Source organism: Stegodyphus dumicola, chromosome 2 (assembly GCF_044657685.1).
Source record: "Stegodyphus dumicola isolate Sdum_Otavi_A_Nest chromosome 2, ASM4465768v1".
NCBI lineage: Eukaryota > Metazoa > Arthropoda > Arachnida > Araneae > Eresidae > Stegodyphus > Stegodyphus dumicola.
The window spans coordinates 266561661-266588693 of NC_140769.1; the positions used below are offsets into that span (position 1 = coordinate 266561661).

Here is a 27033-nt window from a genome sequence, read left to right on the forward strand (position 1 = left end):
GTTCTATCACAGGTGTAAATTAGGACACCTGTGATAGAAAAGAAAAACTATCTTTATTCAAAATCAATAGTTGGTAGAGCCTCTACAAGAGGTAATTACAGCGTGGACCCTCCGGGATATACTTTCCACAAGTCTTTGTATGACAGCTAGTGGTATTTTATTCCACTCGGCTTAGAGAAGACATAGAAGTTCCTTCACCGATTTTGCACGGGTAGTGAAGCCCTGAATTCGGCGATGCAACTCGTCCCAGAGGTTCTTCGATAGGGTTCAGGTCTGGACTCTGGGCAGGGCAGGCCAGTCCATTCGATGAACTCCATTGGCACCATACCAAGCCTTGGTTAACGTCGAAACATGACAACTGGCATTGTCGTCCTGAAACTAACAGGGGTCCAACCCGCAAAACTGCAACAACGTAGGAAGCACATTGTCATCCAAAATAGTGCAGTAGGCATCGGAGTTGAGCTTACCATGAATGGGGACCAAGGGTCCCAGTCCATACCAGGAGAAACACCCCCAGACCATAATTCCACCTCCAACTTGACTGTTGGCACAATGCATGCTGGCAGGAGACGTTCTCCAGGTAGACGCCAGACCCAGACCCTGCCATCCGAACGGTAAAGGGTGAACCTTGAATCGTAACTCCAAAGAACCCGTTTCCACTGATCTACGGTCCAATTTCGATGTGCTTTGCACCACATTAACCGAGCAGCGCGGTTGGACTTTGTGATCAAAGGCTTATGGGCAGCAGCACGACCATGAAAACCAAGCAGATGTGCTTCCTTACGGATGGTATTCATTGAAACAACACTCCCGGATGCCTGTTGAAACTCCTCGCGGATGAGGGCCATCGGTTGGGTGCGGTTCTTCCGAATTTCTCTGGACAGCACTCGTCGGTCTCTATCTCCCAGTTTCGTTAGTCTGCCGACTCGGGGAACATTCCGACAATAATCGCTCACCTTACACTTCTTAATCACATAGGCCACTGTCGATTTTGGGTACTTCAGATCGCTAGATATGGCCCTTAAGGATCGGCCAAATTTGTGATACCCGATAATTATACCTTTCTCGAAATCAGAGAGCTTCGAACTGCGAGGCATCTTGCATGCGACTAAAGCCGAGGCTGTTTCCTAAACGATATATACCGGCGGAGTCCGTGACGTACCTTAGGACCGCAGATATCGTCATTTGCATAGTTTTCCAAATACTTATTGGTAGTCAGTGTAGAAGCGATGTTCAGGTGGAGGCCTGCATGTGTTAAAACTTTGGCGGCTCTAAATGCCACCGTTTTATCTGCATGAAGTATCTGTATGAAAGTATGCCGATGAGAATGCTTTCATACAGATTCTTCATTATTTAATAACAAAGATTATCCTTTTTTGAAATCCGGATACTTAAAGTATACAACCTAGGTTACATAAAAAACTCCTGGACAAAGCAAATAAAATTATTTTATCAGGTTCAATGTTTCTTCTAATTTTCTTCGGAAACATACAATGACCTGACTAGGAACAGAGAGCTTACTAAAGCTATGTTCACTAATTGTAGTAAGTAGACAGGATACAGACGAAGGGTATACAAAACCCTTTATTTTTCTTTATATACAATGACTTCCGTACTTCGGAATACAATGACCCTCCACTCGGGGTCTAACGTAAAAGGTATAAAAAATAAAACTAAACTCTAATTTAACTTTAGAATAATATACGTGGAAGATTGGCCTTATAGTAACAGGAAGCGTATGTAGCACAGAGACTGTGAACACTACAATACGTTTAATTTATCAAGAGGATTAATACCTCTGGCCTGGAAGGCAAATAGCAACTGCGTAACTTCTAAGGTAAGCGGCCTGCTTCGAACTCACTGCTTCCTCTCTTCTGCTTGGCAAAAAGGCCACACTTAAATACTTGGCGTTCGCCAGACAACTTTGCATAAACTCCTTCACGCTTATAATTCTGACCGGAAGTAGAAAATAAGAAGTGATAGTAAAGATTTAAAATAAAATAAACGTTAGTAAAACTTAAGATCCTTACATACTTCCCGCCAGAGTTAATTAGTTTGAAACTGAGGTCTAAAACGACCTTGTTGAAAACTTTTAGCTCTAGAATCTAACGCGAGGCCAACCTTTTACAATCATAACTTCGTTAGAAACTAGAAAATTTAAAAGAAAGAAATTTGTTACAATAGCAGCTCCCGGGATATACAACAATCTTTTTTTTTTTTCATCTGTACTGCATCTAAACAGGAGCTTTATTCAATTCTGGTTCCTTCCAGAGATCTGGAAGGAAAACTAGTTTAATGAAATGTTACAGAATGACATTGCAAATAACATATAGAATATACTTCTCTTAACATTCTTATTTCATTCATGACTATTTTAATTATCTCTCCCCGTGCTCTCTGACATGTGTTGTAAAAACACCAAACACGAATGTGTTTCTGTCTACTTGTGCCACACTTCCTCCTACAATCAAAACACTAACGTGTTAAAATTCAACATACGAGACCTCTTAACACACCCTACTTTCCACTCTAAACCCTGAGGTACTATTCTAAAAGTGGCTAACTCTAAAGTGTAGCGTCAGAGAGCCTAACTACATCATTCCACCTTTACCACATATTTACCAGGATTTAATCTTTACAGTCACACGAATAACAAATTTTTATCATTACTTTCACTTTTACCATATCACGGTATTTCTTAACATTTAAAATAACAGAACACATGTATATAAGAACATATCAACATGCCGTTAATTTTACACATTTGAAAACATACATTAGTAGTACATTGTTAACTTCTATTCTTTTCAAAGCAAGTGCCAATTCTTTCTACATTGAAATAATACTACATTTCAAAAAGTCTTTCAGACTAAAACTTCTTTCTTGCTAGAATGTTTTAAATAAAATTTATACAATAACTTTTTACAATATTTAAGTCTTTACACAACGCTATTATACATCAACTTTAGTTTTACGCGCGAGTAATTGAAAAACATAATAAGAAAATCGGTCACAACTCATTTCTCGCCCTTTTGGCGATAAAGGTAGACCTCGCATGAGGTAAAACGTCTTGAAATCTGCCACTTGCAGTAAGAATGAAAGACTAACTCAAGTTTGCAAAGTAACATAAAATTTTACTTATCTTTGTAATATTCCGACATCCTTTTCTGGGCCCAGTCTTTAAAGGTATAGCAGATAGTAGCTTGGTTGATCCTCCTTCTTGTACGGGCTCGCCCTTCAGTGCTTTCCTCTGGAAGCTTCCGTTTTTCACCAGTACGGCCACCCTTGAACACCTTTCTTTTCTCCTCTGCTTGTGGTCTTGGCCGTTTGAAGGCAGCTGGTCTTGGCGGAACCGGGAAACTTCTGTCGTGATCCTGCTTGGACCTCGTTGTTGGCCGTTCAAATTTTTCTTGTACTTTTTCCTCCGCCGCTGATGGCCCTTCCGCAGTTCGGCCACTTTTGCTGCGGAGAGTTCTGTCGGATGAGTCAATCTTCCGTTTCAATCTTGTTACCTTCCATTTTTCCGCGGGGCAATTTTCTTTTCACTTGCTTCTGTCTCTCATTGGCTTGCCCTTGTACTTGTCGTTTTTTCACCTCTGGAACTTGTACCTGCGGTGTCTGCCGTGCCGGATCCTGCAAAACATCTGAAAAGATTTGCATTTTATTACGATCAAAGTAGCGCTTGATTTGATCAATATTTGCGGAACAGGTTTCGCCATTTCTTGCCTTTAACACTACAACAGCGTGAGTTATTTTTTCTATAACATATGGTCTTTCAAAGCGTGGAAAAAATTTGGCAGTTTTATCTTCTGGTGCTGAAGAAAGTGAATGCTTAATTTTTAAAACTTCATCCCCTACTTTATAAGTTACTCCCCGTCGTTTCAGATCATAGTATAACTTCTGTTTTCTTTGTGCTAATTCCGTATTCTTTTTTGCTTCTTTTATTAGTTTTTCTATATAACCCATTTTAAATTCTGGGGCTCTTTGTTGCACATAAAATAGTTTATCTAACGGTGTTATAACCTTTCTGCCTAGAAATAACTCAGCAGGAGTTTTGCCCGTTGTATCATGTTTTGCGGTCCTAAGGGCGAAAGCAAATTCATTGACATAGTTATCCCAGCTTTTATGAAAATTTTTAACATAACTACGGATAATTTTCACTATATTTCTGTTGACCCGTTCCGCTATATTTGATTGCGGCCGATACGGGACCATTTTTAAATGACGTATGCCCAGTTTTTGGCACATGTCTTCAAATATATTACTTACAAATTGAGGACCATTATCCGATATAACTTTTAGGGGCGCCCCGTATTTTAAAATATATTTATTTAAAATAGAATCGGTAACTAATTTCGCGGAGGCTCGTTTTAAGGGAACAATTTCGGTCCATTTACTAAAATGATCAACCATAACAAGGAGATAGCGACTTTTGTTTAACTGACTTTTTGGGAAAGGGCCCAATAAATCGATGCCGATTATTTCATTTGGAAATTCGGATTTAATACTATTTAGAAACCCGGCCGGGCGGAAATTAATATAATTAACGGCTTGACATGTTGGGCAGGACTAGACACACGCCCTTGTTAACTTTTGCAGTTCAGGAAAGTAGACTGCCTCGCGTACGCGTTGAGTAGTTTTTCGAATACCAGCATGAGAAGCTAAAGGGCTGTCATGGAGCTCTTGCAGGATATTTAATCTAAGACTAGCTGGGATAACAGGTCGAAATTCGTTGTTGGAATTCGTAGTTTTTGTGTAGAATAATAGACCATCTATTAGTTCGTAATGGGCCGCCCTATTTCTTATCGCCACAATATCTTGGTGGCTAAAATTTTCAGGATCCTTCAAATACTCATAAATACTTCCAAACTCAGGATCCTTACACAGTTCGGTTATTACAGTTTCTCGGGAATTTATTGTACACGCTGTAAGCATTTCAACTTTTACGGTATTACCCTGTTCGTCTAATTTAATTCGTGATAGGGCATCTGCTACGATATTTTCCTTTCCGGGGGTATGCTTGATTACCAGATTATATTCTTGCAGCTTGAGTGCCCATCTTATTAACCTTGGGGATAAATTTTTCCCTGAGTACAATCTAGTTACCGCCGCATGATCAGAATATACTGTTATCGGCGCCTTTCCAAAATAGACTCGGCACTTTTGCACTGCGAAAAGAACTGCAAGTGCCTCTCTCTCGGTAGCGGAATATTTTCTTTGTGTTTGATTTAAAGTTCGGCTAAAAAATGCCACGGGCTGCTGATTTTGCGAAAGTACCGCTCCTACCGCATAATCCGAAGCATCCGCTGAAATTTCTAAATTTTCATCCTTTTCAGGAAATTTCAACACAGGGGCTTGCGTTAATGCTTGTTTTAATTTTTCGAAAGCACTATTGGCTTCGGCCGTCCACGAGAATCCTGCCTTTTTCCTTTTTAATTTTAACAATGGCTCAGCGATAGCCGCAAAATCTTTTATAAAGGACCTATAATCTGAACAAAGTCCTAGAAAAGAAGAGAGCTTCTTCGCCGTGTTTGGAGTCGGATACTTTTGTACAGCGATTATTTTTGATTCATCTGTCTCGATCCCTTTTTGCGATATTTTGTAACCTAAATATTTTAATTCAGGGGCTGCAAATTTGCACTTTTCCACATTAACTTTTAGACCGGCCTCATTTAATAAAGAAAACACCTGTCTTAAATCCTGTATATGTTGGTCGAGATTATCACTAGTAATAATGATATCATCTAAATAGATAAATGTGGACTTTCCAAGAACAGGTCTTAACACAATGTCCATGCATCGCTGAAATGTTGCTGGGGCGCCTGAAAGGCCAAACGGCATACGCAAAAATGCATAAGTGCCAGACTTGGTTATAAAAGCAGTCTTAGGCACGTCCTCAGGCCTCACCCCTATTTGAAAATAACCATTCGTTAAGTCTAAAGTCGTCATAAATTTGGTTGATTTTATGTTCCTTAAAATTTCTTCTATAATCGGTAACGGATATACCGGATATTTCGTAATGGAATTTAATTTACGGTAATCAATAGCGAATCTCCACCTTTTTGGATGCTCCAAAGGATAATCATTATTTTTCTTGCATAAAACCACCGGGCTAGCATAACTACTTGAGATGGGCGTTATGATCTTTTTACGTAGCATATCGGTAATATGCCATTCTATAATTTTTTCCTTATTCTTATCATACCGGTATGGTTTTTGACGAACCGGCAATGCATCTCCGGTGTCAATACTATGGTTAGTAACCTGTGTAAATCCTGGAATATCACTAAATAAGGAAGCAAATTCACTTACCACTTGTCGGATTCTATCTTGCTCGTCATTAGGCAGGTGGTCAAGATTTAACCTTGGCGGTTCAACCTTTTCTACACGCACTGGTTTCATCGTCAGCTTAAGGGACGCTTCATTAAAATCCAGTGTAGCTTGTGCGTCTGAAAGAAAGTCTATTCCTAGGATTAAATGTGCTTGCAAATTCTTTACTATAAAAAACATCACCTTTACTTGTTCGTCCTTGATACGGATGTACAAAGGTACTTTACCTACGCACTTACATTATTCTCCTTGCGCCGCTAATACTGTTGTATTATCCGCATTATATATGCGGTATTTGCGAAAATACTTTCTAAAAAAGACTTCTGCCACACAGCAACACTACGCGCCGGTATCCAGGAGTGCGGTGGCCGGGATATTATTTACCAAGACTTCAATCTTCGGAAGAGTTAAATTTTTCACCATTACTGTATTTAACTTGTAGGAAGAGGGGTTTTCGTGGCCTTCGGATTTCCGCACCCTCTCGTCAGCAGAAATCCGTTTTAGTTTAAATTATTTTTCCTTTCCGTGCTTTCCTTCTTTTTCCCCTGGCCTTGAGACTTTTTTCCTGGGTTGCCATTGAACTGTCGACGTTCGCCGGCTGTTTTTGAATGCTCGGGTTTCCTTGCCCACTGATTCGCTTTTTCTCCGTAGCCGTATGCTTGAGTTTCCTGTAGTCTTGGCGTACCAAATTGGTTTCGCTGTTGATATTGGCGTCTTCTTTCGACGTCCGCCGTTCTTCTACTTTCAAACTGGATTGCTAGCTCAAATAACGTTTACAGTGTAGTCGGATTTCTTAATTCAATAAAGTCTTGCACTTGGGGTAGTAACCTCGGCAAAATCACTTGAATTATTTCAGGATCCGGACGGTTTCCATACAAGAGCTTGAAAACGTGAATTTTTCTTAAAATAAAGCTCGAGAGGTTTTCGATTCTTTGTTGATATATACTGAAAAGTTCTGTTTCTAATTTCGCACGATCCCTTACAACAGGGAAGGCTTTTAGTAGGGCAGTCTTGAAATTTTCGTAAGTATAGGTGGGACTTCCTGCTTGACCCAAGAGACTTCTGCCGATACATTTGAACCAGTTAAGCGCTTGGCCCCTCAAAGCGCTGGTAGCTAAGGTAACTTTCTGAAACTCGTGCACGGGGTAGAGCATGAAGTGGTCATCCAATTTTTCCAAAAAACTGGTTACCGGTGAGTTTCCATTAAATGTTGCTTCTGGTTTCATCGAAGCGCGCATGGTCTGGACGATGTAACCGAATCCTTCCAGGGCGGCAGCTGGCATTTCTGGATTCTGAGCCGTTTCTGCAGGCAGCACAGGTTCTTCTTGAAACTCGGCCATGGTTATTCTTCTTCGTTGGGCGCCACTATCAGGTTCAATGTTCCTTCTAACCTTCTTCGGGAACATACAAGGACCGGACTCGGAACAGAGAGCTTACTAAAGCTATGTTCACTAATTGTGGTAAGTAGACAGGATACAGACGAAGGGTATACAAAACCCTTTATTTTTCTCTATATACAATAACTTCCGTACTTCGGAATACACTGACCCTCCACTCGGGGTCTAACGTAAAAAAGTATAAAAAATAAAACTAAACTCTAATTTAACTTTAGAATAATACACGTGGAAGATTGGCCTTATAATAACAGGAAGCGTATGTAGCACAGAGACTGTGAACACTACAATACGTTTAATTTATCAAGAGGATTAAAACCTCTGGCCTGGAAGGCGAACAGCAACTGCGTAACTTCTAAGGTAAGCGGCCTGCGTTGACTTACTGCTTCCTCTCTCTCGCTTGGCAAAAAGGCCACACTTAAATACTTGGCGTTCGCCAGACAACTTTGCATAAACTCCTTCACGCTTATAATTCTGACCGGAAGTAGAAAATAAGAAGTGATAGTAAAGATTTAAAATAAAATAAACGTTAGTAAAACTTAAGATCCTTACAAGTTTAAAAAATATATTTTAAAAACGTCACCAAAACTGTAAACATTTCAAAATGTTTATATATTCTACACAGTTACCTGCATTTCATATATTTCTAACAAAATGGCTATTAATTTCTTAGCACGTGATCTTGTTTAAATAAATAAAGTATTGCTTTCAAATTAAGTATTGCCCAGTAAAGTAAGTTGTAGTGTTTATATGTATTTTAAGTAACATTTATTTTAAGTTTAAGCTATCTTTCCTGTCAAGCCTTTACTTTTCCCTAGAATTGCCAATGCCAGAGTATGTAAATTTTAGTAGAACGTGTAGATTATTCAAATTTTCAACAGAAGTAATTTGAGTTAAATAGAAGGGAAACGAGTTTGTAGGTGTGCTTTCTTGTTTCACGAGCGTGAAGGTTGCTAGGTAGAAATTTAAGATCCGCGCGTTTCGGCCTGTGTGCCTACTTCGGCAGTTAGTTAAATCTTTCAACTTCTTATTCAGAAAGTTTGCTGAAATCTCAGCTGTATCTTAGAACGCGGTTAAGTTAGTCACGTTTATAGAGCCTCGTAGGTAGTGACTTGTTATTTATTCATTTTTAGTTGTACTTTCTTATTTTTATTTAACCGCCGGGTCGGCGTAGTTTGTGAGCGTCAAGTGAACGCATCTGTAACTTCTAAAGTGGAATAAAAAGGGAGTTAAACCCTTCTTAAGAGTTTGTGTAATTTCCAGTTCATAGCAGTCACTACTACTGTTGCGGGCAAATTGGGGCCACGCAACACCACAAAGTCATAACACTCCGAGCATAAATTGACTGTATTCTGTCGATTATTTTCTTTTAAATTCGCATTCAGTTAAGCATTAAATGGCAAGATAAATAACCAATGTAAATTACTACTGAATTAAGCATTAAATGACAAAAATTTTAAAAACATCTCAGTGAAATTTAAAATTAAAGTACTTACTGTTATAATGAGTTGCATTGAAGTCAAATAAATTAGTGTATTTAATAAATCTCTTTGAGAAAGTAGTTGTTAATGACATAGCTTACTTAATTGAGTAAACTTACTTCCTAATTAATATTTCTTTATATTAAAATGAATGAAAACGTAAGATAAAATTCGAGCTTCTGTAGAATGAAACGTCTTCAAGACTTTTCCACTGCGAGCTTGAAAGGTTTTGAAATCAAACGCACTTAATTAAAAAAAGAGCGTTCTATCAACAAATAATTGAACTTAAATGTTTCTACATGAAAGTTTAATGAAAAATGATGGTTCCAGCAGCTTTTTATTAAAAATTCAATTACTTCTCCTTACATAGTTAGTTATAAGGAAAAAGGCTTTCATTTCCAAAGTGTATTTAGCTTTGATGTCGATGATACTATTGATAATTTGAATAGGAAATTAATTAAAATGAAAGTCATATTCAAAGAATCGCATTTGATTTCAAAGAATGCAGTATATATATATATTTTTACTGCCTTGTACGAAGTAAAAAGGAAGTATTGTAATCGCGAAAAGCTTCAGGCAGCATATTTCAACGAAAATATCCACTTTGACCGCTTTCGAATGCAATTTAACGATGTTTTTGCGTGATATCTACACGTAAGGACAGAATAAAAGACTCTTTTCCTCCAAAAAAACTAAAAAAACTCCTTTAATATGAATTCTGGAGAGAATTTTTCGTGGCGTCTGTACGAACGTATGTACCTACGTGCGTACGAACGTATGTATCTCGCATAACTCAAAAACGAGTAGCCTCAGAACGTTGAAATTTTGTATATAAGACTACTATAACATGTAGATGTGCACCTCGTATTTTGGTTGAAATCGGCAGCACCAAACGTATATAAATATATTTATAAATATATCCACTCTGTTACCCGGCTCAGTGATCTCAGTTTCTTTACTCTTATATGTTTGTAAATTGTACATTTTTTGCTTTAAAAATGATTGAATTATGTTGTTTTTATCTTCCGGTTAAAGTTTTTATGCCTTTCGTAATTCTGGAAGCAATATTTGTACAACTATCAACAATTTAAAAGCTGTTTAAGTGCGGTTAAGTTTTAAATAACATGGCGGACATATTTGTTTACATTTGAAACAGCAGAATTGTAGATTTGTTGCCAATCTAGAGAGACTAAGCTTCGCAACACAAAAATAACGCCTTCATTTGTTATTGCGAATTAAATCATGCTTAATCCTTTCTGGAATTTTTTCGAGGAAATAAGTATTTAAGATTTACTTCGTAATTTTTAATGCAGATATTTTGAGTTTTTATGTATTTTTGCCTTGTCACGAAGTGAAAACTGAATTAATTAAATGATAAATACCCAATCGTCTGTGAAAAACTGTTTCTTTTTCGTTTTGTTTGCTTAATTTCATTTTTACATCGTTCTAGCTTTGTTATAGTATTTGAATAGAACATGTGGCAACGATTAGATATTTCTTTAAATGATATAAATTTTGTGCATTCTGAGTTATAATATGAACGAAATATAATACTGTTAAGTGAACCTAGGGCCAGAGTGTCGCTATGGTAAACAAAGTGAATTTTAAAGAATGCATTTATTCTATTGTGGTTTATGCGCTGTCGGCGAAGTAGGTTTAATTCAATCGAATAAGTTAAATGAAATGCAAGAAAATATGCATATAACTTAATATTCCGTACAAGGAAGTCATGTGGTGTGCACATCAGATTTTTAAATTTGCTTTTGTGAATTTTAAGTAATCATGCAATCAACTGAATATAAATAATAGAACATATTAGTTATGTATATGATGTTTACACTTTTTTATCACAATTTTAACAAAGATTTAAAAGAACAGGAACTTCGGAATGAGAATTTTTCTTAACAGCTTAGTATTTGAAATGATAAGTATCGTCTGCTACTTTTGAATTTATTTTTCAGCCAATTCCAAGAGAAAGTATTCCTATTCCAAAAATGTTGTGAAATGCATGGTTTTAAAATTTCTAAATGCAAACTAAACAACATTTTTAATAGGAAAGGGAAAAACCGCCAATTATTACTTCTGTATAGAACTTAGACTCCATTTTAATGATTCTAAAGTTAAATCATCAGTAACAAGAGACAATCTGCTGACCCAGAAATCGATTGCAAAATAAATAATTAAGGATAAATAAAATGATACATCAATATTTAAAATTTTAAAATGCTAAAAAACTTGCCAAGGCATGTGGCTCAACGTAACACAATTTTTAGAACCCTGTATTTAACGTTTTGTGTGTTACCTTTATTTATTAAATATCACGTTTTACTTACTCAAACCATAAAATTCAGTTCAACAGCAGTATCGCAAAATAACTTTAAAAATGAGCATATCTGTAGAATTTCCGATACACAGTCTCGCTCGCTGGAGATAAAAATTTTCTTTTTCGCACAGTGTTGCCATTGCTCGCTTTGAAATCGTTTAGTTTTTTAATCAAAAATTCATTGAAGTGTTACAAAATATGAAATCGATAATCAAACAAATCTCAAATTCAAATTAGGGCTTTCATATGCCCATATTCTATGGAAGATTATGTTATTCAAATTTTGATGGCTCTAGATACCATTGTTTTATCAAAATGCGAGAAACATACATACATTCATGAAGTTTCTTCATTATTTAATTTATTTAAATATAATATAGGGCGATAATATTTGGTGGCAGCAATTTAAAAAGCGATTCGCTTTGTATAGTTTATTAATAGTCCTTTAGGGTAAATTGCCCTTTTGGACTAGTAGTTTTTTGAAAAATATATAGAGAGTATTTATTGTGTGCACGAAAATATACACATCTTACAACTAAATTCGGATTAAATACCAAAAACAGATATTTTTAAACCAAAAATAGAGCTGGACTTAGGATTTCTATTAATAGAATAAAAATAGAGCTGGATTTTGGATTAAAAATTACGTACTCAAGTATATAATTCTCCAAAAAACGAATGAAATACAATACGATAATTTTTGGAGTTGTTCAGTAGAATGTGTCAAGGCGTAAAAAATTAATAACCCAATAAACACAAAGCAAAATAAATTTATTGCCATAGAAAATATTGTTCAGAAAATATTTTTATTTCTTTGTATGAAGTAAAGGATGTTTTTCTTTGTAATCACGAAAAGCTTCGGGTATAATTTTTCAGAAGGGTATCCATTTTTCCGTTACCAAACACATTTGGATGAAGTACGGGCATAATAAAGGATTTTTATCTAAAATGGATTGTAAAATTGGATTTAAATTGGATTCAAAAAGAATTTTTTCGTGATTTATGTATGTATGTATGTATGTATACATCTGGTATAGCTCAAAAATGATTAGCCGTAGAACGTTGAAATTTTGCATATGGGCCTGCTATAACATCTAGTTGTGCACCTCTCTTTTTTACTGCAGTCGGTTGAATCAAACATATACAAATGTATGTTCACCCAGTTACCGGCTTAAAAGTTTTACCCAGCTTTTATATTCGCACTCATGATCATATATTTTCCAACTAGAAAAGTGTTTCAAATGACGAAAATATTCATTTTTTCGTAGTATAAAATTTTTAAATGAAAATAATTTTGGACAAGAAACAAAATCTTTCTTTTAATGCAGTCTCCCGGTTTCCATACTTATGTTTAGGAAAATTTTTATACTCGTTATGAAAAAATAAATTTACGAGAAATTTCACTCCTCTACGACAAAACTGACCAGGAAATTTAATCTCAAAATTTACAATTTTTGATGTCATTTTCAACTCCCCTTGAAAAATCAGTTAATCAAGTTATAATAATTCGATAAAATATGTTTAAATGCAATTTTTCAAAAAAATGCGTGTAATTTAATAGGCCGTACAAGGAAGTCATGTATTATCCACATATTAAGTTTGGTCTTGTTATTTGATTATAGTAAAGCATTCGCGGACTATCTGCCTAAGGGAAGAGTTGTCTTCGTAGACGAGTTTCTAAGGAAAACTAGTTTGTAAACAGGTTACATATGAGAAAACTTCATAAACGGTCATTTCGTCAGCCGTTTCTTCAGAATTCGAACCCCGGACCGAACTACCAGTGTTCAGCGACTTTCCCCGCCGGTTGACCTTAAATATTGATTAGGAATATGTTTCTTAATTTGAAAGGTCGACTGTCTCTTCGGAAATATTCCCCATTCTCGACTTAATCGCGGCATTCGTTTGTTTTATTTTGCACCGTCGTGAACATACAATGTTTACAACATATTTTTCGAACGTGTAGCCCCTATTAAGTTTCGATCACTGACATGGCCAACCTTTACAAACAACATTATATGGTATATAGTGTCCTCTTTTCATTTATAAAGTGCAGAAGTCATGTAAGTGAAACTGTAGTAACTTTTTATTTTGGCAGCATAAATCTTTTGCATTATGGAAACAATAACACTTCTCTTCTAGAGTTAAGAAGGAAGTACATAATTAATTATTTTTTCCGAAATTTAGAGTTCTTCTTTTAATTATCCAATGTTTCTAAAATAATTATTTTTATTTATAATAATTCTACTGCTCACGTATTTCCTCTGTGTATTGGAAAACATCTAAACTCTTCCATAATACTGTAACTGGAATGTTTATCCGTTAAACATTTTATCTGATAACCGTCGATGATTTCCGCTGAGATGAGCATAGTTACTGATCAATAGTGAGATCTGTGTACTCGTTGTCAGCAAAAGTCAGGGTTACGTCATTGTTCGAAGACATTATTAGAGTTTCGTTCTACGCAACTTTTTTTGAACTCCTCAAAGCAGAAGACTTTTGATAATTACTTTAAGTCAAACATGAGATGCGGTAATTCTGTTAGAATATGTCTTTCCAAAGCTTTCAATAAGAAATAAGTAATGAAATATATATATTGTCACGTTATAATATCTATTGTGTAGTTTGCCCATGTTTTTGTCACTTTATATTATATTGTTTTTGTCACTTTATATTATATTGTATCATCGCAGTCGTCCATTCTAATCATTCATTCAAAAAGGGAGAGTGTCTATTCTGAGATCTGTTGCAATCTCACTTCAAAGAAAAAAATCTGATGTGTACACCACATGACTTCCTTGTATTGGAATATTCAATTATACACATTTTTTCTTGCATTTCATTTAAACTTATTGGATTGAATTAAATCTACTTCGCCGACAGCGCATAAACCACAATAGAATAAATGCATTCTTTAAAATTCACTCTAGTATTTGTTTACCATAGCGACACTCTGGCGCTAGATTTACTTAACAGTATTAATAATTATATAACAGTTAACGTATATATTTCGTTCATATTATAACTCATAATGCACAAAATTTATATCATTTAAAGAATAGAATTATCTAATCGTTGCCACATGTTCTATTCAAATACTATAATAAAGCTAGAATGATGTATAAAAGAAATTAAGCAAACAAAATAAAAAATAAACAGTTTTCCACAGACGATTGAGTATTTCTCATTGAATTAATTTTGTTCTCAATTCGCGAGAAGGCAAAAATACATAAAAACTCAAAACATCTATATAAAAAATTAGGAAGTAAATCTCAAACACTTATTTCCTCGAAAAAATTCCAGAAAGAATTAAGCATGATTTAATTGGCAATAATAAATGAATGCGTTATCTTTGTTGTTGCGAAGCAAAGTTTCTCTAGATTTTCAACAAATCCACTAGTCTCCTGTTTCAAATGTAAACATCAAAGGCCGCCATTAAAAGCCGGCTTAGCGGCAATTAAATAACTTTAAAATTGCTGATAATTCTAAAAATATTGCACACAGATTTATTAAAGGCATAAAATCCTTAACCGGAAGATTAAAACAACATAATTCAATCATTTTTAAAGCAAAAAATGTACAATTTACAAACATATAAGAGTAAAGAAACTGAGATCATTGAGCCGGGTAACAGAGTGGATATATATATAAATATATTTACATACGTTAGGCGCGGCCGATTGCAACCAAAATACGATGTGCACATCTACATGTTATAGCAGTCCTATATACAAAATTTCAACGTTCTGAGGCTACTCGTTTTTGAGTTATGCGAGATACGTTCGTACTCACGTACGTACATACGTTCGTACAGACGCCACGAATTAATTTTAAAGCAGTTTTATAATTTTTTTGAAGGAAAAGAGTATTTTATTTTGTCCTTACGTACAGATATGATTCCAAAACATCGTTAAATTGCATTCGATAGCGGTCAAAATTTATATTTTCGTTGAAATATGCTGCCTGAAACTTTTCGCGCTTACAATACTTCATTTTTACTTCGTACAAGGAAGTAAAAATTGTTCCTCAAGATTTTACTTTTAGCTACTTTATTTTCATTCTACACCCGCTTAGTATTACTTGATGAGAAATAAAGGTGGATCTAATTTTATTTAACATTTTTTATCTGTGAACACACTAAGCACAAACAAATTCTATCATGATGACATTATCTCCATTTTTCTATCTCAGTTTGCTTGTTCCAATAGTATAAATAACAAAAAAAAAACGTTCCTAGCGCAATATTATACATTTCTTTTTCATAAACCATTGCTGGAATCACAATTATATGTCGAAAACGGGTATTAGTTAGAAAGTGTTACCTGTTAGGATTCGCTATTTTTATTTATTTATTTTTTGAAATTTTTAAGCTGGATGGCAGTGTACGATAAATAAGTTTAAGCTATCTTAAAATACTAATTCAGAAGTCAAACAACAAAAATCAGCGTTATATTTACGAAATTTTCACAGGACTAGTTTCGATGGTTTTACCGAACCACCATCCTCAGCTGCAAAACCGCAAATGAACAATATAGAAAATAATAATTAGATAACATGAGAAAGCCTGGACAAGAATAAGCAAGTGGCGCCATCTGTTGGAGAAACCAGCTATTATATATCTTAAAATGTCTGATGTTAATTCAGTTCTTTTTTCATGAATTCAGTTTTCGTTTCGTGGCAGGGCGAAAATACATAGAAAATCAAAACATCGCCGTTAAAATTTCAAAAGTATAGAAAAACATAAAACACCAAACACAGCTAAAACAGTTAAAAAATAATTTTTATGGCACGTCCTACTCGGGAAAAGATACTGAAAATGCAGAAACTAACTTAATTATCTATTTTACTGAGTTTTAAATGTAAACAAATGGCGGTTTTAGATATGCCTCGTCACTTTTGAATTGTTGATAATTCTACAACTATTGTATACACATTAACTAAAGACATAAAATCCTTAACCGGAACATGAAAGCCACATAATTCAATCACGTTTAAAGCAAAAATTGCGCAATTTACCAACGTATAAGTATTGAAAATCTAAGCTCACCGAGCCAGGTAACAGAATGGGAAATATATACATATATATGTATTTATATATGATTGGTGTAGCCGATCGCAATGAAAAGGATAAATGTACGACTACATGTTATAACAGTCTTAAATGCAAAATTTCAATGTTCTACGGCTACTCGTTCTTGAGTTATGCGAGATACATACATACGTATGTACGTACTTAAAGCCTGGCGGTCATACGAAATGACTGCTGTTCTATATATTATAAATTGATGATTATAAACAGATGATTGCTAATGCAAACAAATGTTCACGTTGCCCCTGACAGGCTCAATTTTCGTTCAGCTGAAAATTCAGTTTAAAATGCAATGCCTGCCTGGTGAAATGTACTACACACAACTCGTTAGCTGGTTTCGTCTCCTTTAATTCATCAACGTTTGCAAGTTTCTAGGTCATTCATATGTAAATATAGTTAAATGCATAATAAGCAACAATTGTATGAATTAAAAATATTTAAATGTTCTTAAATACCATGATATTTTAATTAAAACAATGATAATTACATGTATGGTATCATTGTATGTGGACTATTTGAATGCCGTGGCAACTTCACCCCATTGGCTAGTACAGTTACGCAAGCAACCAATGAACTATCGGTGACAAACAGACACTTAAGCCGCATATAATAAAGAAGTAGAGACATCATAAAAAAATCTCTTCTGAATTCCTTTTAAATCCATTTTATAATCCTTTTTGGCAAAACCAGTCTTTTATTCTATCTGTATATACAGATGTCGTGCAAGAATATTGTTTAAATGGCTTCGAGAGCGGTAAAATGGGTATATTCTTTGAAATATGATACCGGAAATTTTTCGCGATTACAATACTTCATTTACTTCGTACAAAAAAGGGAAAAACAGTACTTAAGGTAAATTTTATTATCTTTATTTCTCCTAGAAGATAACAATAAATGAATCTGATGTAACTGGATTGTTAGTGACCTGTTATTTTTTCATTCTAAAAGATACTAAGTGCATGAAATTACCTAGCATGGCATTAACTATTTATGAAGGAACCGGTGTCCACAGTTTTGTTCTTTAACTTCACTTTTTAGGAATAAAATGTTAAGGAAACTGAACAAAATCGCTTTTACTTCTTTGTAAGAAGTAAAGAAGTACTATAACCGCGAAAAATTTCGATTACAAGATTTCGGCAGAATTAATTATTTTGATCCTTCCCGAATCCATTTTTACTATTTTTTTGCATGACGTCTATACGTACGGATAGAATGAAGGACTCTTTATTCCGAAACGTATTGTAAAATGGATTCTGAATGGATTTTTTTCGTTATATCTATGTATTTTGGTATGTATGTATTTTACATAACTCAAAAACGATTAACGTATAACGTTGAAGTTTTGTGTATGGGGCTACTATAACATTTAACTGTGCACCTTCCTTTTGTACTGCAGTTGGCGGGACCAAAAGTAGATACATATTGTAAGGATCTTAAGTTTTACTAACGTTTATTTTATTTTAAATCTTTACTATCACTTCTTATTTTCTACTTCCGGCCAGAATTATAAGCGTGAAGGTTTTTATGCAAAGTTTGTCTGGCGAACGCCAAGTATTTAAGTGTGGCCTTTTTGCCAAGCGAGAGAGAGGAAGCAGTAAGTCAACGCAGGCCGCTTACCTTAGAAGTTACGCAGTTGCTGTTCGCCTTCCAGGCCAGAGGTTTTAATCCTCTTGATAAATTAAACGTATTGTAGTGTTCACAGTCTCTGTGCTACATACGCTTCCTGTTATTATAAGGCCAATCTTCCACGTGTATTATTCTAAAGTTAAATTAGAGTTTAGTTTTATTTTTTATACTTTTTTACGTTAGACCCCGAGTGGAGGGTCAGTGTATTCCGAAGTACGGAAGTTATTGTATATAGAGAAAAATAAACGGTTTTGTATACCCTTCGTCTGTATCCTGTCTACTTACCACAATTAGTGAACATAGCTTTAGTAAGCTCTCTGTTCCGAGTCCGGTCCTTGTATGTTCCCGAAGAAGGTTAGAAGGAACATTGAACCTGATAGTGGCGCCCAACGAAGAAGAATAACCATGGCCGAGTTTCAAGAAGAACCTGTGCTGCCTGCAGAAACGGCTCAGAATCCAGAAATGCCAGCTGCCGCCCTGGAAGGATTCGGTTACATCGTCCAGACCATGCGCGCTTCGATGAAACCAGAAGCAACGTTTAACGGAAACTCACCGGTAACCAGTTTTTTGGAAAAATTGGATGACCACTTCATGCTCTGCCCCGTGCACGAGTTTCAAAAAGTTACCTTAGCTACCAGCGCTTTGAGGGGCCAAGCGCTTAACTGGTTCAAATGTATCGGCAGAAGTCTCTTGGTTCAAGCAGGAAGTCCCACCTATACTTACGAAAATTTCAAGACTGCCCTACTAAAAGCCATCCCTGTTGTAAGGGATCGTGCGAAATTAGAAACGGAACTTTTTAGTATATATCAACAAAGAATCGAAAACCTCTCCAGCTTTATTTTAAGAAAAATTCACGTTTTCAAGCTCTTGTATGGAAACCGTCCGGATCCTGAAATAATTCAAGTGATTTTGCCGAGGTTACTACCCCAAGTGCAAGACTTTATTGAATTAAGAAATCCGACTACACTGGAAAAGTTATTTGAGCTAGCAATCCAGTTTGAAAGTAGAAGAACGGCGGACGTCGAAAGAAGACGCCAATATCAACAGCGAAACCAATTTGGTACGCCAAGACTACAGGAAACTCAAGCATACGGCTACGGAGAAAAACGAATCAGTGGGCAAGGAAACCCGAGCATTCAAAAACAGCCGGCGAACGTCGACAGTTCAATGGCAACCCAGGAAAAAAGTCTCAAGGCCAGGGGAAAAAGAAGGAAAGCACGGAAAGGAAAAATAATTTAAACTAAAACGGATTTCTGCTGACGAGAGGGTGCGGAAATCCGAAGGCCACGAAAACCCCTCTTCTTACGAGTTAAATACAGTAATGGTGAAAAATTTGACTCTTCCGAAGATTGAAGTCTTGGTGAATAATATCCCGGCCACCGCACTCCTGCATACCGGCGCGCAGTGTTCCTGTGTGGCAGAAGTCTTTTTTAGAAAGTATTTTCGCAAATACCGCATATATAATGCGGATAATACGACAGTATTAGCGGCGCAAGGAGAACAATGTAAGTGCGTAGGTAAAGTGCCTTTGTATATCCGTGTCAAGGACGAACAAGTAAAGGTGATGGTTTTTATAGTAAAGAATTTGCAAGCACATTTAATCTTAGGAATAGACTTTCTTTCAGGCGCACAAGCTACACTAGATTTTAATGAAGCGTCCGTTAAGCTGACAATGAAACCAGTGCGTGTAGAAAAGGTTGAACCGCCAAGGTTAAATCTTGACCACCTGCCTAATGACGAGCAAGATAGAATCCGACAAGTGGTAAGTGAATTTGCTTCGTTATTTAGTGGTATTCCAGGATTTACTCAGGTTACTAACCATAGTATTGACACCGGAGATGCATTGCCAGTTCGTCAAAAACCATACCGGTATGATAAGAATAAGGAAAAAATTATAGAATGGCATATTACCGATATGCTACGTAAAAAGATCATAACGCCCATCTCAAGTAGTTATGCTAGCCCGGTGGTTTTATGCAAGAAAAATAATGATTATCCTTTGGAGCATCCAAAAAGGTGGAGATTCGCTATTGATTACCGTAAATTAAATTCCATAACGAAATATCCGGTATATCCGTTACCGATCATAGAAGAAATTTTAAGGAACATAAAATCAACCAAATTTATGACGACTTTAGACTTAACGACTGGTTATTTTCAAATAGGGGTGAGGCCTGAGGACGTGCCTAAGACTGCTTTTATAACCAAGTCTGGCACTTATGCATTTTTGCGTATGCCGTTTGGCTTTTCAGGCGCCCCGGCAACATTTCAGCGATGCATGGACATTGTGTTAAGACCTGTTCTTGGAAAGTCCACATTTATTTATTTAGACGATATCATTATTACTAGTGATAATCTCGACCAACATATACAGGATTTAAGACAGGTGTTTTCTTTATTAAATGAGGCCAGTCTAAAAATTAATGTGGAAAAGTGCAAATTTGCAGCCCCTGAATTAAAATATTTAGGTTACAAAATATCGCAAAAAGTGATCGAGACAGATGAATCAAAAATAATCGCTGTACAAAAGTATCCGACTCCAAACACGGCAAAGAAGCTCTCTTCTTTTCTAGGACTTTGTTCATATTATAGGTCCTTTATAAAAGATTTTGCGGCTATCGCTGAGCCATTGTTAAAACTAAAAAGGAAAAAGGCAAGATTCTCGTGGACGGCCGAAGCCAATAGTGCTTTCGAAAAATTAAAACAAGCATTAACGCAAGCCCCTGTGTTGAAATTTCCTGAAAAGGATGATAATTTAGAAATTTCAGCGGATGCTTCGGATTATGCGGTAGGAGCGGTACTTTCGCAAAATCAGCAGCCCGTGGCATTTTTTAGCCGAACTTTAAATCAAACACAAAGAAACTATTCCGCGACCGAGAGAGAGGCACTTGCAGTTCTGTTAGCAGTGAAACAGTTCCGAGTCTATTTTGGAAAGGCGCCGATAACAGTATACTCTGATCATGCGGCGGTAACTAGATTGTACTCAGGGAAAAATTTATTCCCAAGGTTAATAAGATGGGCACTCAAGCTGCAAGAATATAATCTGGTAATCAAGCATACCCCCGGAAAGGAAAATATCGTAGCAGATGCCCTATCACGAATTAAATTAGACGAACAGGGTAATACCGTAAAAGTTGAAATGCTTACAGCGTGTACAGTAAATTCCCGAGAAACTGTAATAACCGAACTGGGTAAGGATCCTGAGTTTGGAAGTATTTATGAGTATTTGAAGGATCCTGAAAATTTTAGCCACCAAGATATTGTGGCGATAAGAAATAGGGCGGCCCATTACGAACTAATAGATGGTCTATTATTCTACACAAAAACTACGAATTCCAACAACGAATTTCGACCTGTTATCCCAGCTAGTCTTAGATTAAATATCCTGCAAGAGCTCCATGACAGCCCTTTAGCTTCTCATGCTGGTATTCGAAAAACTACTCAACGCGTACGCGAGGCAGTCAACTTTCCTGAACTGCAAAAGTTAACAAGGGCGTGTGTCTAGTCCTGCCCAACATGTCAAGCCGTTAATTATATTAATTTCCGCCCGGCCGGGTTTCTAAATAGTATTAAATCCGAATTTCCAAATGAAATAATCGGCATCGATTTACTGGGCCCTTTCCCAAAAAGTCAGTTAAACAAAAGTCGCTATCTCCTTGTTATGGTTGATCATTTTAGTAAATGGACCGAAATTGTTCCCTTAAAACGAGCCTCCGCGAAATTAGTTACTGATTCTATTTTAAATAAATATATTTTAAAATACGGGGCGCCCCTAAAAGTTATATCGGATAATGGTCCTCAATTTGTAAGTAATATATTTGAAGACATGTGCCAAAAACTGGGCATACGTCATTTAAAAATGGTCCCGTATCGGCCGCAATCAAATATAGCGGAACGGGTCAACAGAAATATAGTGAAAATTATCCGTAGTTATGTTAAAAATTTTCATAAAAGCTGGGATAACTATGTCAATGAATTTGCTTTCGCCCTTAGGACCGCAAAACATGATACAACGGGCAAAACTCCTGCTGAGTTATTTCTAGGCAGAAAGATTATAACACCGTTAGATAAACTATTTTATGTGCAACAAAGAGCCCCAGAATTTAAAATGGGTTATATAGAAAAACTAATAAAAGAAGCAAAAAAGAATACGGAATTAGCACAAAGAAAACAGAAGTTATACTATGATCTGAAACGACGGGGAGTAACTTATAAAGTAGGGGATGAAGTTTTAAAAATTAAGCATTCACTTTCTTCAGCACCAGAAGATAAAACTGCCAAATTTTTTCCACGCTTTGAAGGACCATATGTTATAGAAAAAATAACTCACGCTGTTGTAGTGTTAAAGGCAAGAAATGGCGAAACCTGTTCCGCAAATATTGATCAAATCAAGCGCTACTTTGATCGTAATAAAATGCAAATCTTTTCAGATGTTTTGCAGGATCCGGCACGGCAGACACCGTAGGTACAAGTTCCAGAGGTGAAGAAACGACAAGTACAAGGGCAAGCCAATGAGAGACAGAAGCAAGTGAAAAGAAAATTGCCCCGCGGAAAAATGGAAGGTAACAAGATTGAAACGGAAGATTGACTCATCCGACAGAACTCTCCGCAGCAAAAGTGGCCGAACTGCGGAAGGGCCATCAGCGGCGGAGGAAAAAGTACAAGAAAAATTTGAACGGCCAACAACGAGGTCCAAGCAGGATCACGACAGAAGTGTCCCGGTTCCGCCAAGACCAGATGCCATCAAACGGCAAAGACCACAAGCAGAGGAGAAAAAGAAAGTATTCAAGGGTGGCCGTACTGGTGAGAAAAGGAAGCTTCCAGAGGAAAGCACTGAAGGGCGAGCCCGTACAAGAAGGACGGTAAACCAAGCTACTGTCTGCAGTACCTTTAAAGACTGGGCCCAGAAAAGGATGTCCGAATATTACAAAGATAAGTAAAATTTTATATTACTTTGCAAACTTAAGTTAATCTTTCATTCTTACTGCAAGTGGCAGATTTCAAGAAGTTTTACCTCATGCGAGGTCTACCTTTATCGCCAAAAGGGCGAGAAATGAGTTGTGACCGATTTTCTTATTATGTTTTTCAATTACTCGCGCGTAAAACTAAAGTTGATGTATAATAGCGTTGTGTAAAAACTTAAATATTGTAAAAAAAGTTATTGTATAAATTTTATTTAAAACATTCTAGCAAGAGAGAAGTTTTAGTCTGAAAGACTTTTTGAAATGTATTATTTCAATGTAGAAAGAATTGGCACTTGCTTTGAAAAGAATAGAAGTTAACAATGTACTACTAATGTATGTTTTCAAATCTGTAAAATTAACGGCATGTTGATATGTTCTGTTATTTTAAATGTTAAGAAATACCGTGATATGGTAAAAGTGAAAGTAATATTAAAAATTTGTTATTCGTGTGACTGTAAAGATTAAATCATCGCGAATATGTGGTAAAGGTTGAATGATGTAGTTAGGCTCTCTGACGCTACACTTTAGAGTTAGCCATTTTTAGAATAGTACCTCAGGGTTTAGAGTTGAAAGTAGGGTGTGTTAAGAGGTCTCGTTATGCTGAATTTTAACACGTTAGTGTTTTGATTGTAGGAGGAAGTGTGGCACACGTAGACAGAAACACATTCGTGTTTGGTGTTCTTTTACAACACATGTCAGAGAGCACGGGGAGAGATAATTAAAATAGTCATGAATGAAATAAGAATGTTAAGAGAAGTATATTCTATATGTTATTTGCAATGTCATTCTGTAACATTTCATTAAACTAGTTTTCCTTCCAGATCTCTGGAAGGAACCAGAATTGAATAAAGGTCCTGTTTAGATGCAGTACAGATGAAAAAAAAGATTGTTGTATATCCTGGGAGCTGCTATTGTAACAAATTTCTTTCTTTTAAATTTTATAGTTTCTAATGAAGTTATGGTTGTAAAAGATTGGCCTCGGGTTAGATTCTAGAGCTAAAAGTTTTCAACAAGGTCGTTTTAGACCTCAGTTTCAAACTAATTAATTCTGGCGGGAAGTATGTAAGGATCTTAAGTTTTAATAACGTTTATTTTATTTTAAATCTTTACTATCACTTCTTATTTTCTACTTCCGGCCAGAATTATAAGCGTGAAGGTTTTTATGCAAAGTTTGTCTGGCGAACGCCAAGTAGTATTTAAGTGTGGCCTTTTTGCCAAGCGAGAGAGAGGAAGCAGTAAGTCAACGCAGGCCGCTTACCTTAGAAGTTACACAGTTGCTGTTCGCCTTCCAGGCCAGAGGTTTTAATCCTCTTGATAAATTAAACGTATTGTAGTGTTCACAGTCTCTGTGCTACATACGCTTCCTGTTATTATAAGGCCAATCTTCCACGTGTATTATTCTAAAGTTAAATTAGAGTTTAGTTTTATTTTTTATACTTTTTTACGTTAGACCCCGAGTGGAGGGTCAGTGTATTCCGAAGTACGGAAGTTATTGTATATAGAGAAAAATAAAGGGTTTTGTATACCTTTCGTCTGTATCCTGTCTACTTACCACAATTAGTGAACATAGCTTTAGTAAGCTCTCTGTTCCGAGTGAGGTCCTTGTATGTTCCCGAAGAAGGTTAGAAGGAACATTGAACCTGATAATATACCTATTCGCCTTACCCGTCTTTTATTTTCGGTAAAGTACAGAAAAATTCCCAACAGGATCTATGGTAGTTGCTGTACTTTGTTACAATGGTGAGTTGAAATTTGAAATACTCTGAGGTAAATCTAAAATTAATTTATTGTAGTGTCGGTAGAATACTTCAGAACCAATTTTGAAAAGTTGAACTTCATATGGATAAAGCCTTCAGTCACAATCTAAGGTAATTGTCTCTTATTTAGCAAAGAAAAAAAATCAGAAACAGGAATAATAAATTTCACCACTTGTTCTTTAACTTCGCTTTTCAGGAATAAAAAGCTAAGGAAACTGAACAAAATCGCTTTTACTTCTTTGTAAGAAGTAAAGAAGTACTATAACCGCGAAAAATTTCGATTACAAGATTTCGGCAGAATTAATTATTTTGACCCTTCTCAAATCCATTTTGACTATTTTTTGCATGACGTCTATACGTACGTCTATGGATATTCTTATACGTAAACCTATGGATAGTCTATACGTACTCCTATGCTATAGGTCAGTTAAAACGAACCTGAGGAAACACGGCATCCAACAACACTTAACGAACTTCCGAAAATGACCCAAGAGGAGTACATTTTACATGACAAAATTTATATGGCTGTGCTAAGGAAAAGTTTATTTTCCTGGAAACTTCGATGTACAGCTATAGCCAAAAATAAAGGCTATCAGATAGAAACAAATTGCGCAATAAATACGTCCTTTATGCGTAAGAAATAATTACCAAAATCGTTTTCATGAAGTGCAAGCGACCTTTTGTACATTGAAATGGGTGTTTTAATCTCAATAACATTAACTCGAAAGTTCCCTTCACCATTCGTAAAGAGATATAAATTCGCTCTTGGACGCTTTAATGATGAGCTGTATCTTTGAGAAAGAAGAAACAGTAAGCGGTAACAATCCATTCGCGTGAACATGATGATCATAATCGTCGTAATGAATGAAGCTTAAATTCTTGCTTATTCCAAGAAGTGCTGCTTTCGAAATGGTAACCATGTTGTTAGAGTCCTGAACAAATAACTCGTTCAGTTCACAACGTATACTCAATTGTTAAGACGGTATAGTGGTTATGAGAACCTACTGTGGTAGCAAAGGGTCCGGGATCGAACACCGGAGAAGGCATGGATATTTATAAACGTAAAGAGTCTTTGAGGTTGGTGGCACTGTAAATATATGGGGAGCCGAAGTACCTCTCTTGTGGTTTGGTGTAAGGGAAGAGGGGGTGGAATTAAAATTACGTGCACTCGGATCCCCCCGGAGTGTTGTCCCTCGAAAGTGAAGTGGAAGTTGAAGTCCAGCCTCCTTGAGGCTCTGGCAACCGTTCTTCCAGGAAGTACGAGGACAGGACAACAACAGCTATTAATTTAGATACACATCATTGTGTTTCTAATTTTTTTATTTATCCTGCGTATGATTCTGTTCCTGTTTCATGTAGTGTAACTAAAATGTTTGTTTTAAACCAACTTAAAAATACATGAAGTATTTTTTGTTTTATAAAATGAACACTTTATATCTTTCTTTTCAGAAGCCGCTCAATATACAATCCTATAGCATATCTCCAGATCGTAAGTTTGTGCTTTTATCTTACGATCACGAACAGGTAAGAATATTTGTTTCTTTCTTTCGTTATCTGTTCTATTTTCTACTTTTATGATGCAATTATTATACTAAATACTAAAAATTTCTCATCTGTTTTATATAAACATTATTACTGACTGTGAGATAGACACTAGATCATACCTGTTCAGACAGGCAATTTTCGGAGGAAAGTATTAAAACAAGGGAATTTTAAAACAAGATAAATTTAAATACGAGATATCTTAATTCCAGAGTCAGTTAGTATATAACACATAAAGTGACGATTTTTAGAACAGGTTTTTTTATTACATTCATTCACGCTCTTCTCTTTCCCAGCTGTTTTCCCATAAATTTCCCAGCTTTTTTTATATAAGCTTCATTACTGAATGTGGAATAGACGCTAGATTATAACTTTTTCAGACAGGCTATTTTCGGAAGAACGTTTTAAAACAAGGGAATTTAAAAACAAGATAAATTTAAATCTATTGATCTGCAAGATATCCTAATTCAAGAATCAGTTAGTATACAACACATATAAACTGATTATTTTTGCAACAGGTTTTTTATTAC

General features: G+C 35.9%; 1 protein-coding gene across 1 annotated transcript in view; it reads left to right on the forward strand.

Moving 5' to 3' along the window:
* The window catches only part of LOC118200149 (inactive dipeptidyl peptidase 10-like), a 631756-nt gene that overhangs the window by 368187 nt on the left and 236536 nt on the right, over positions 1-27033 (forward strand). The window contains exon 5 of the mRNA XM_085812127.1: positions 26411-26485. Coding sequence (XP_085668253.1) covers positions 26411-26485 — 75 coding nt within the window. The remainder of the gene's footprint in view (positions 1-26410; positions 26486-27033) is intronic.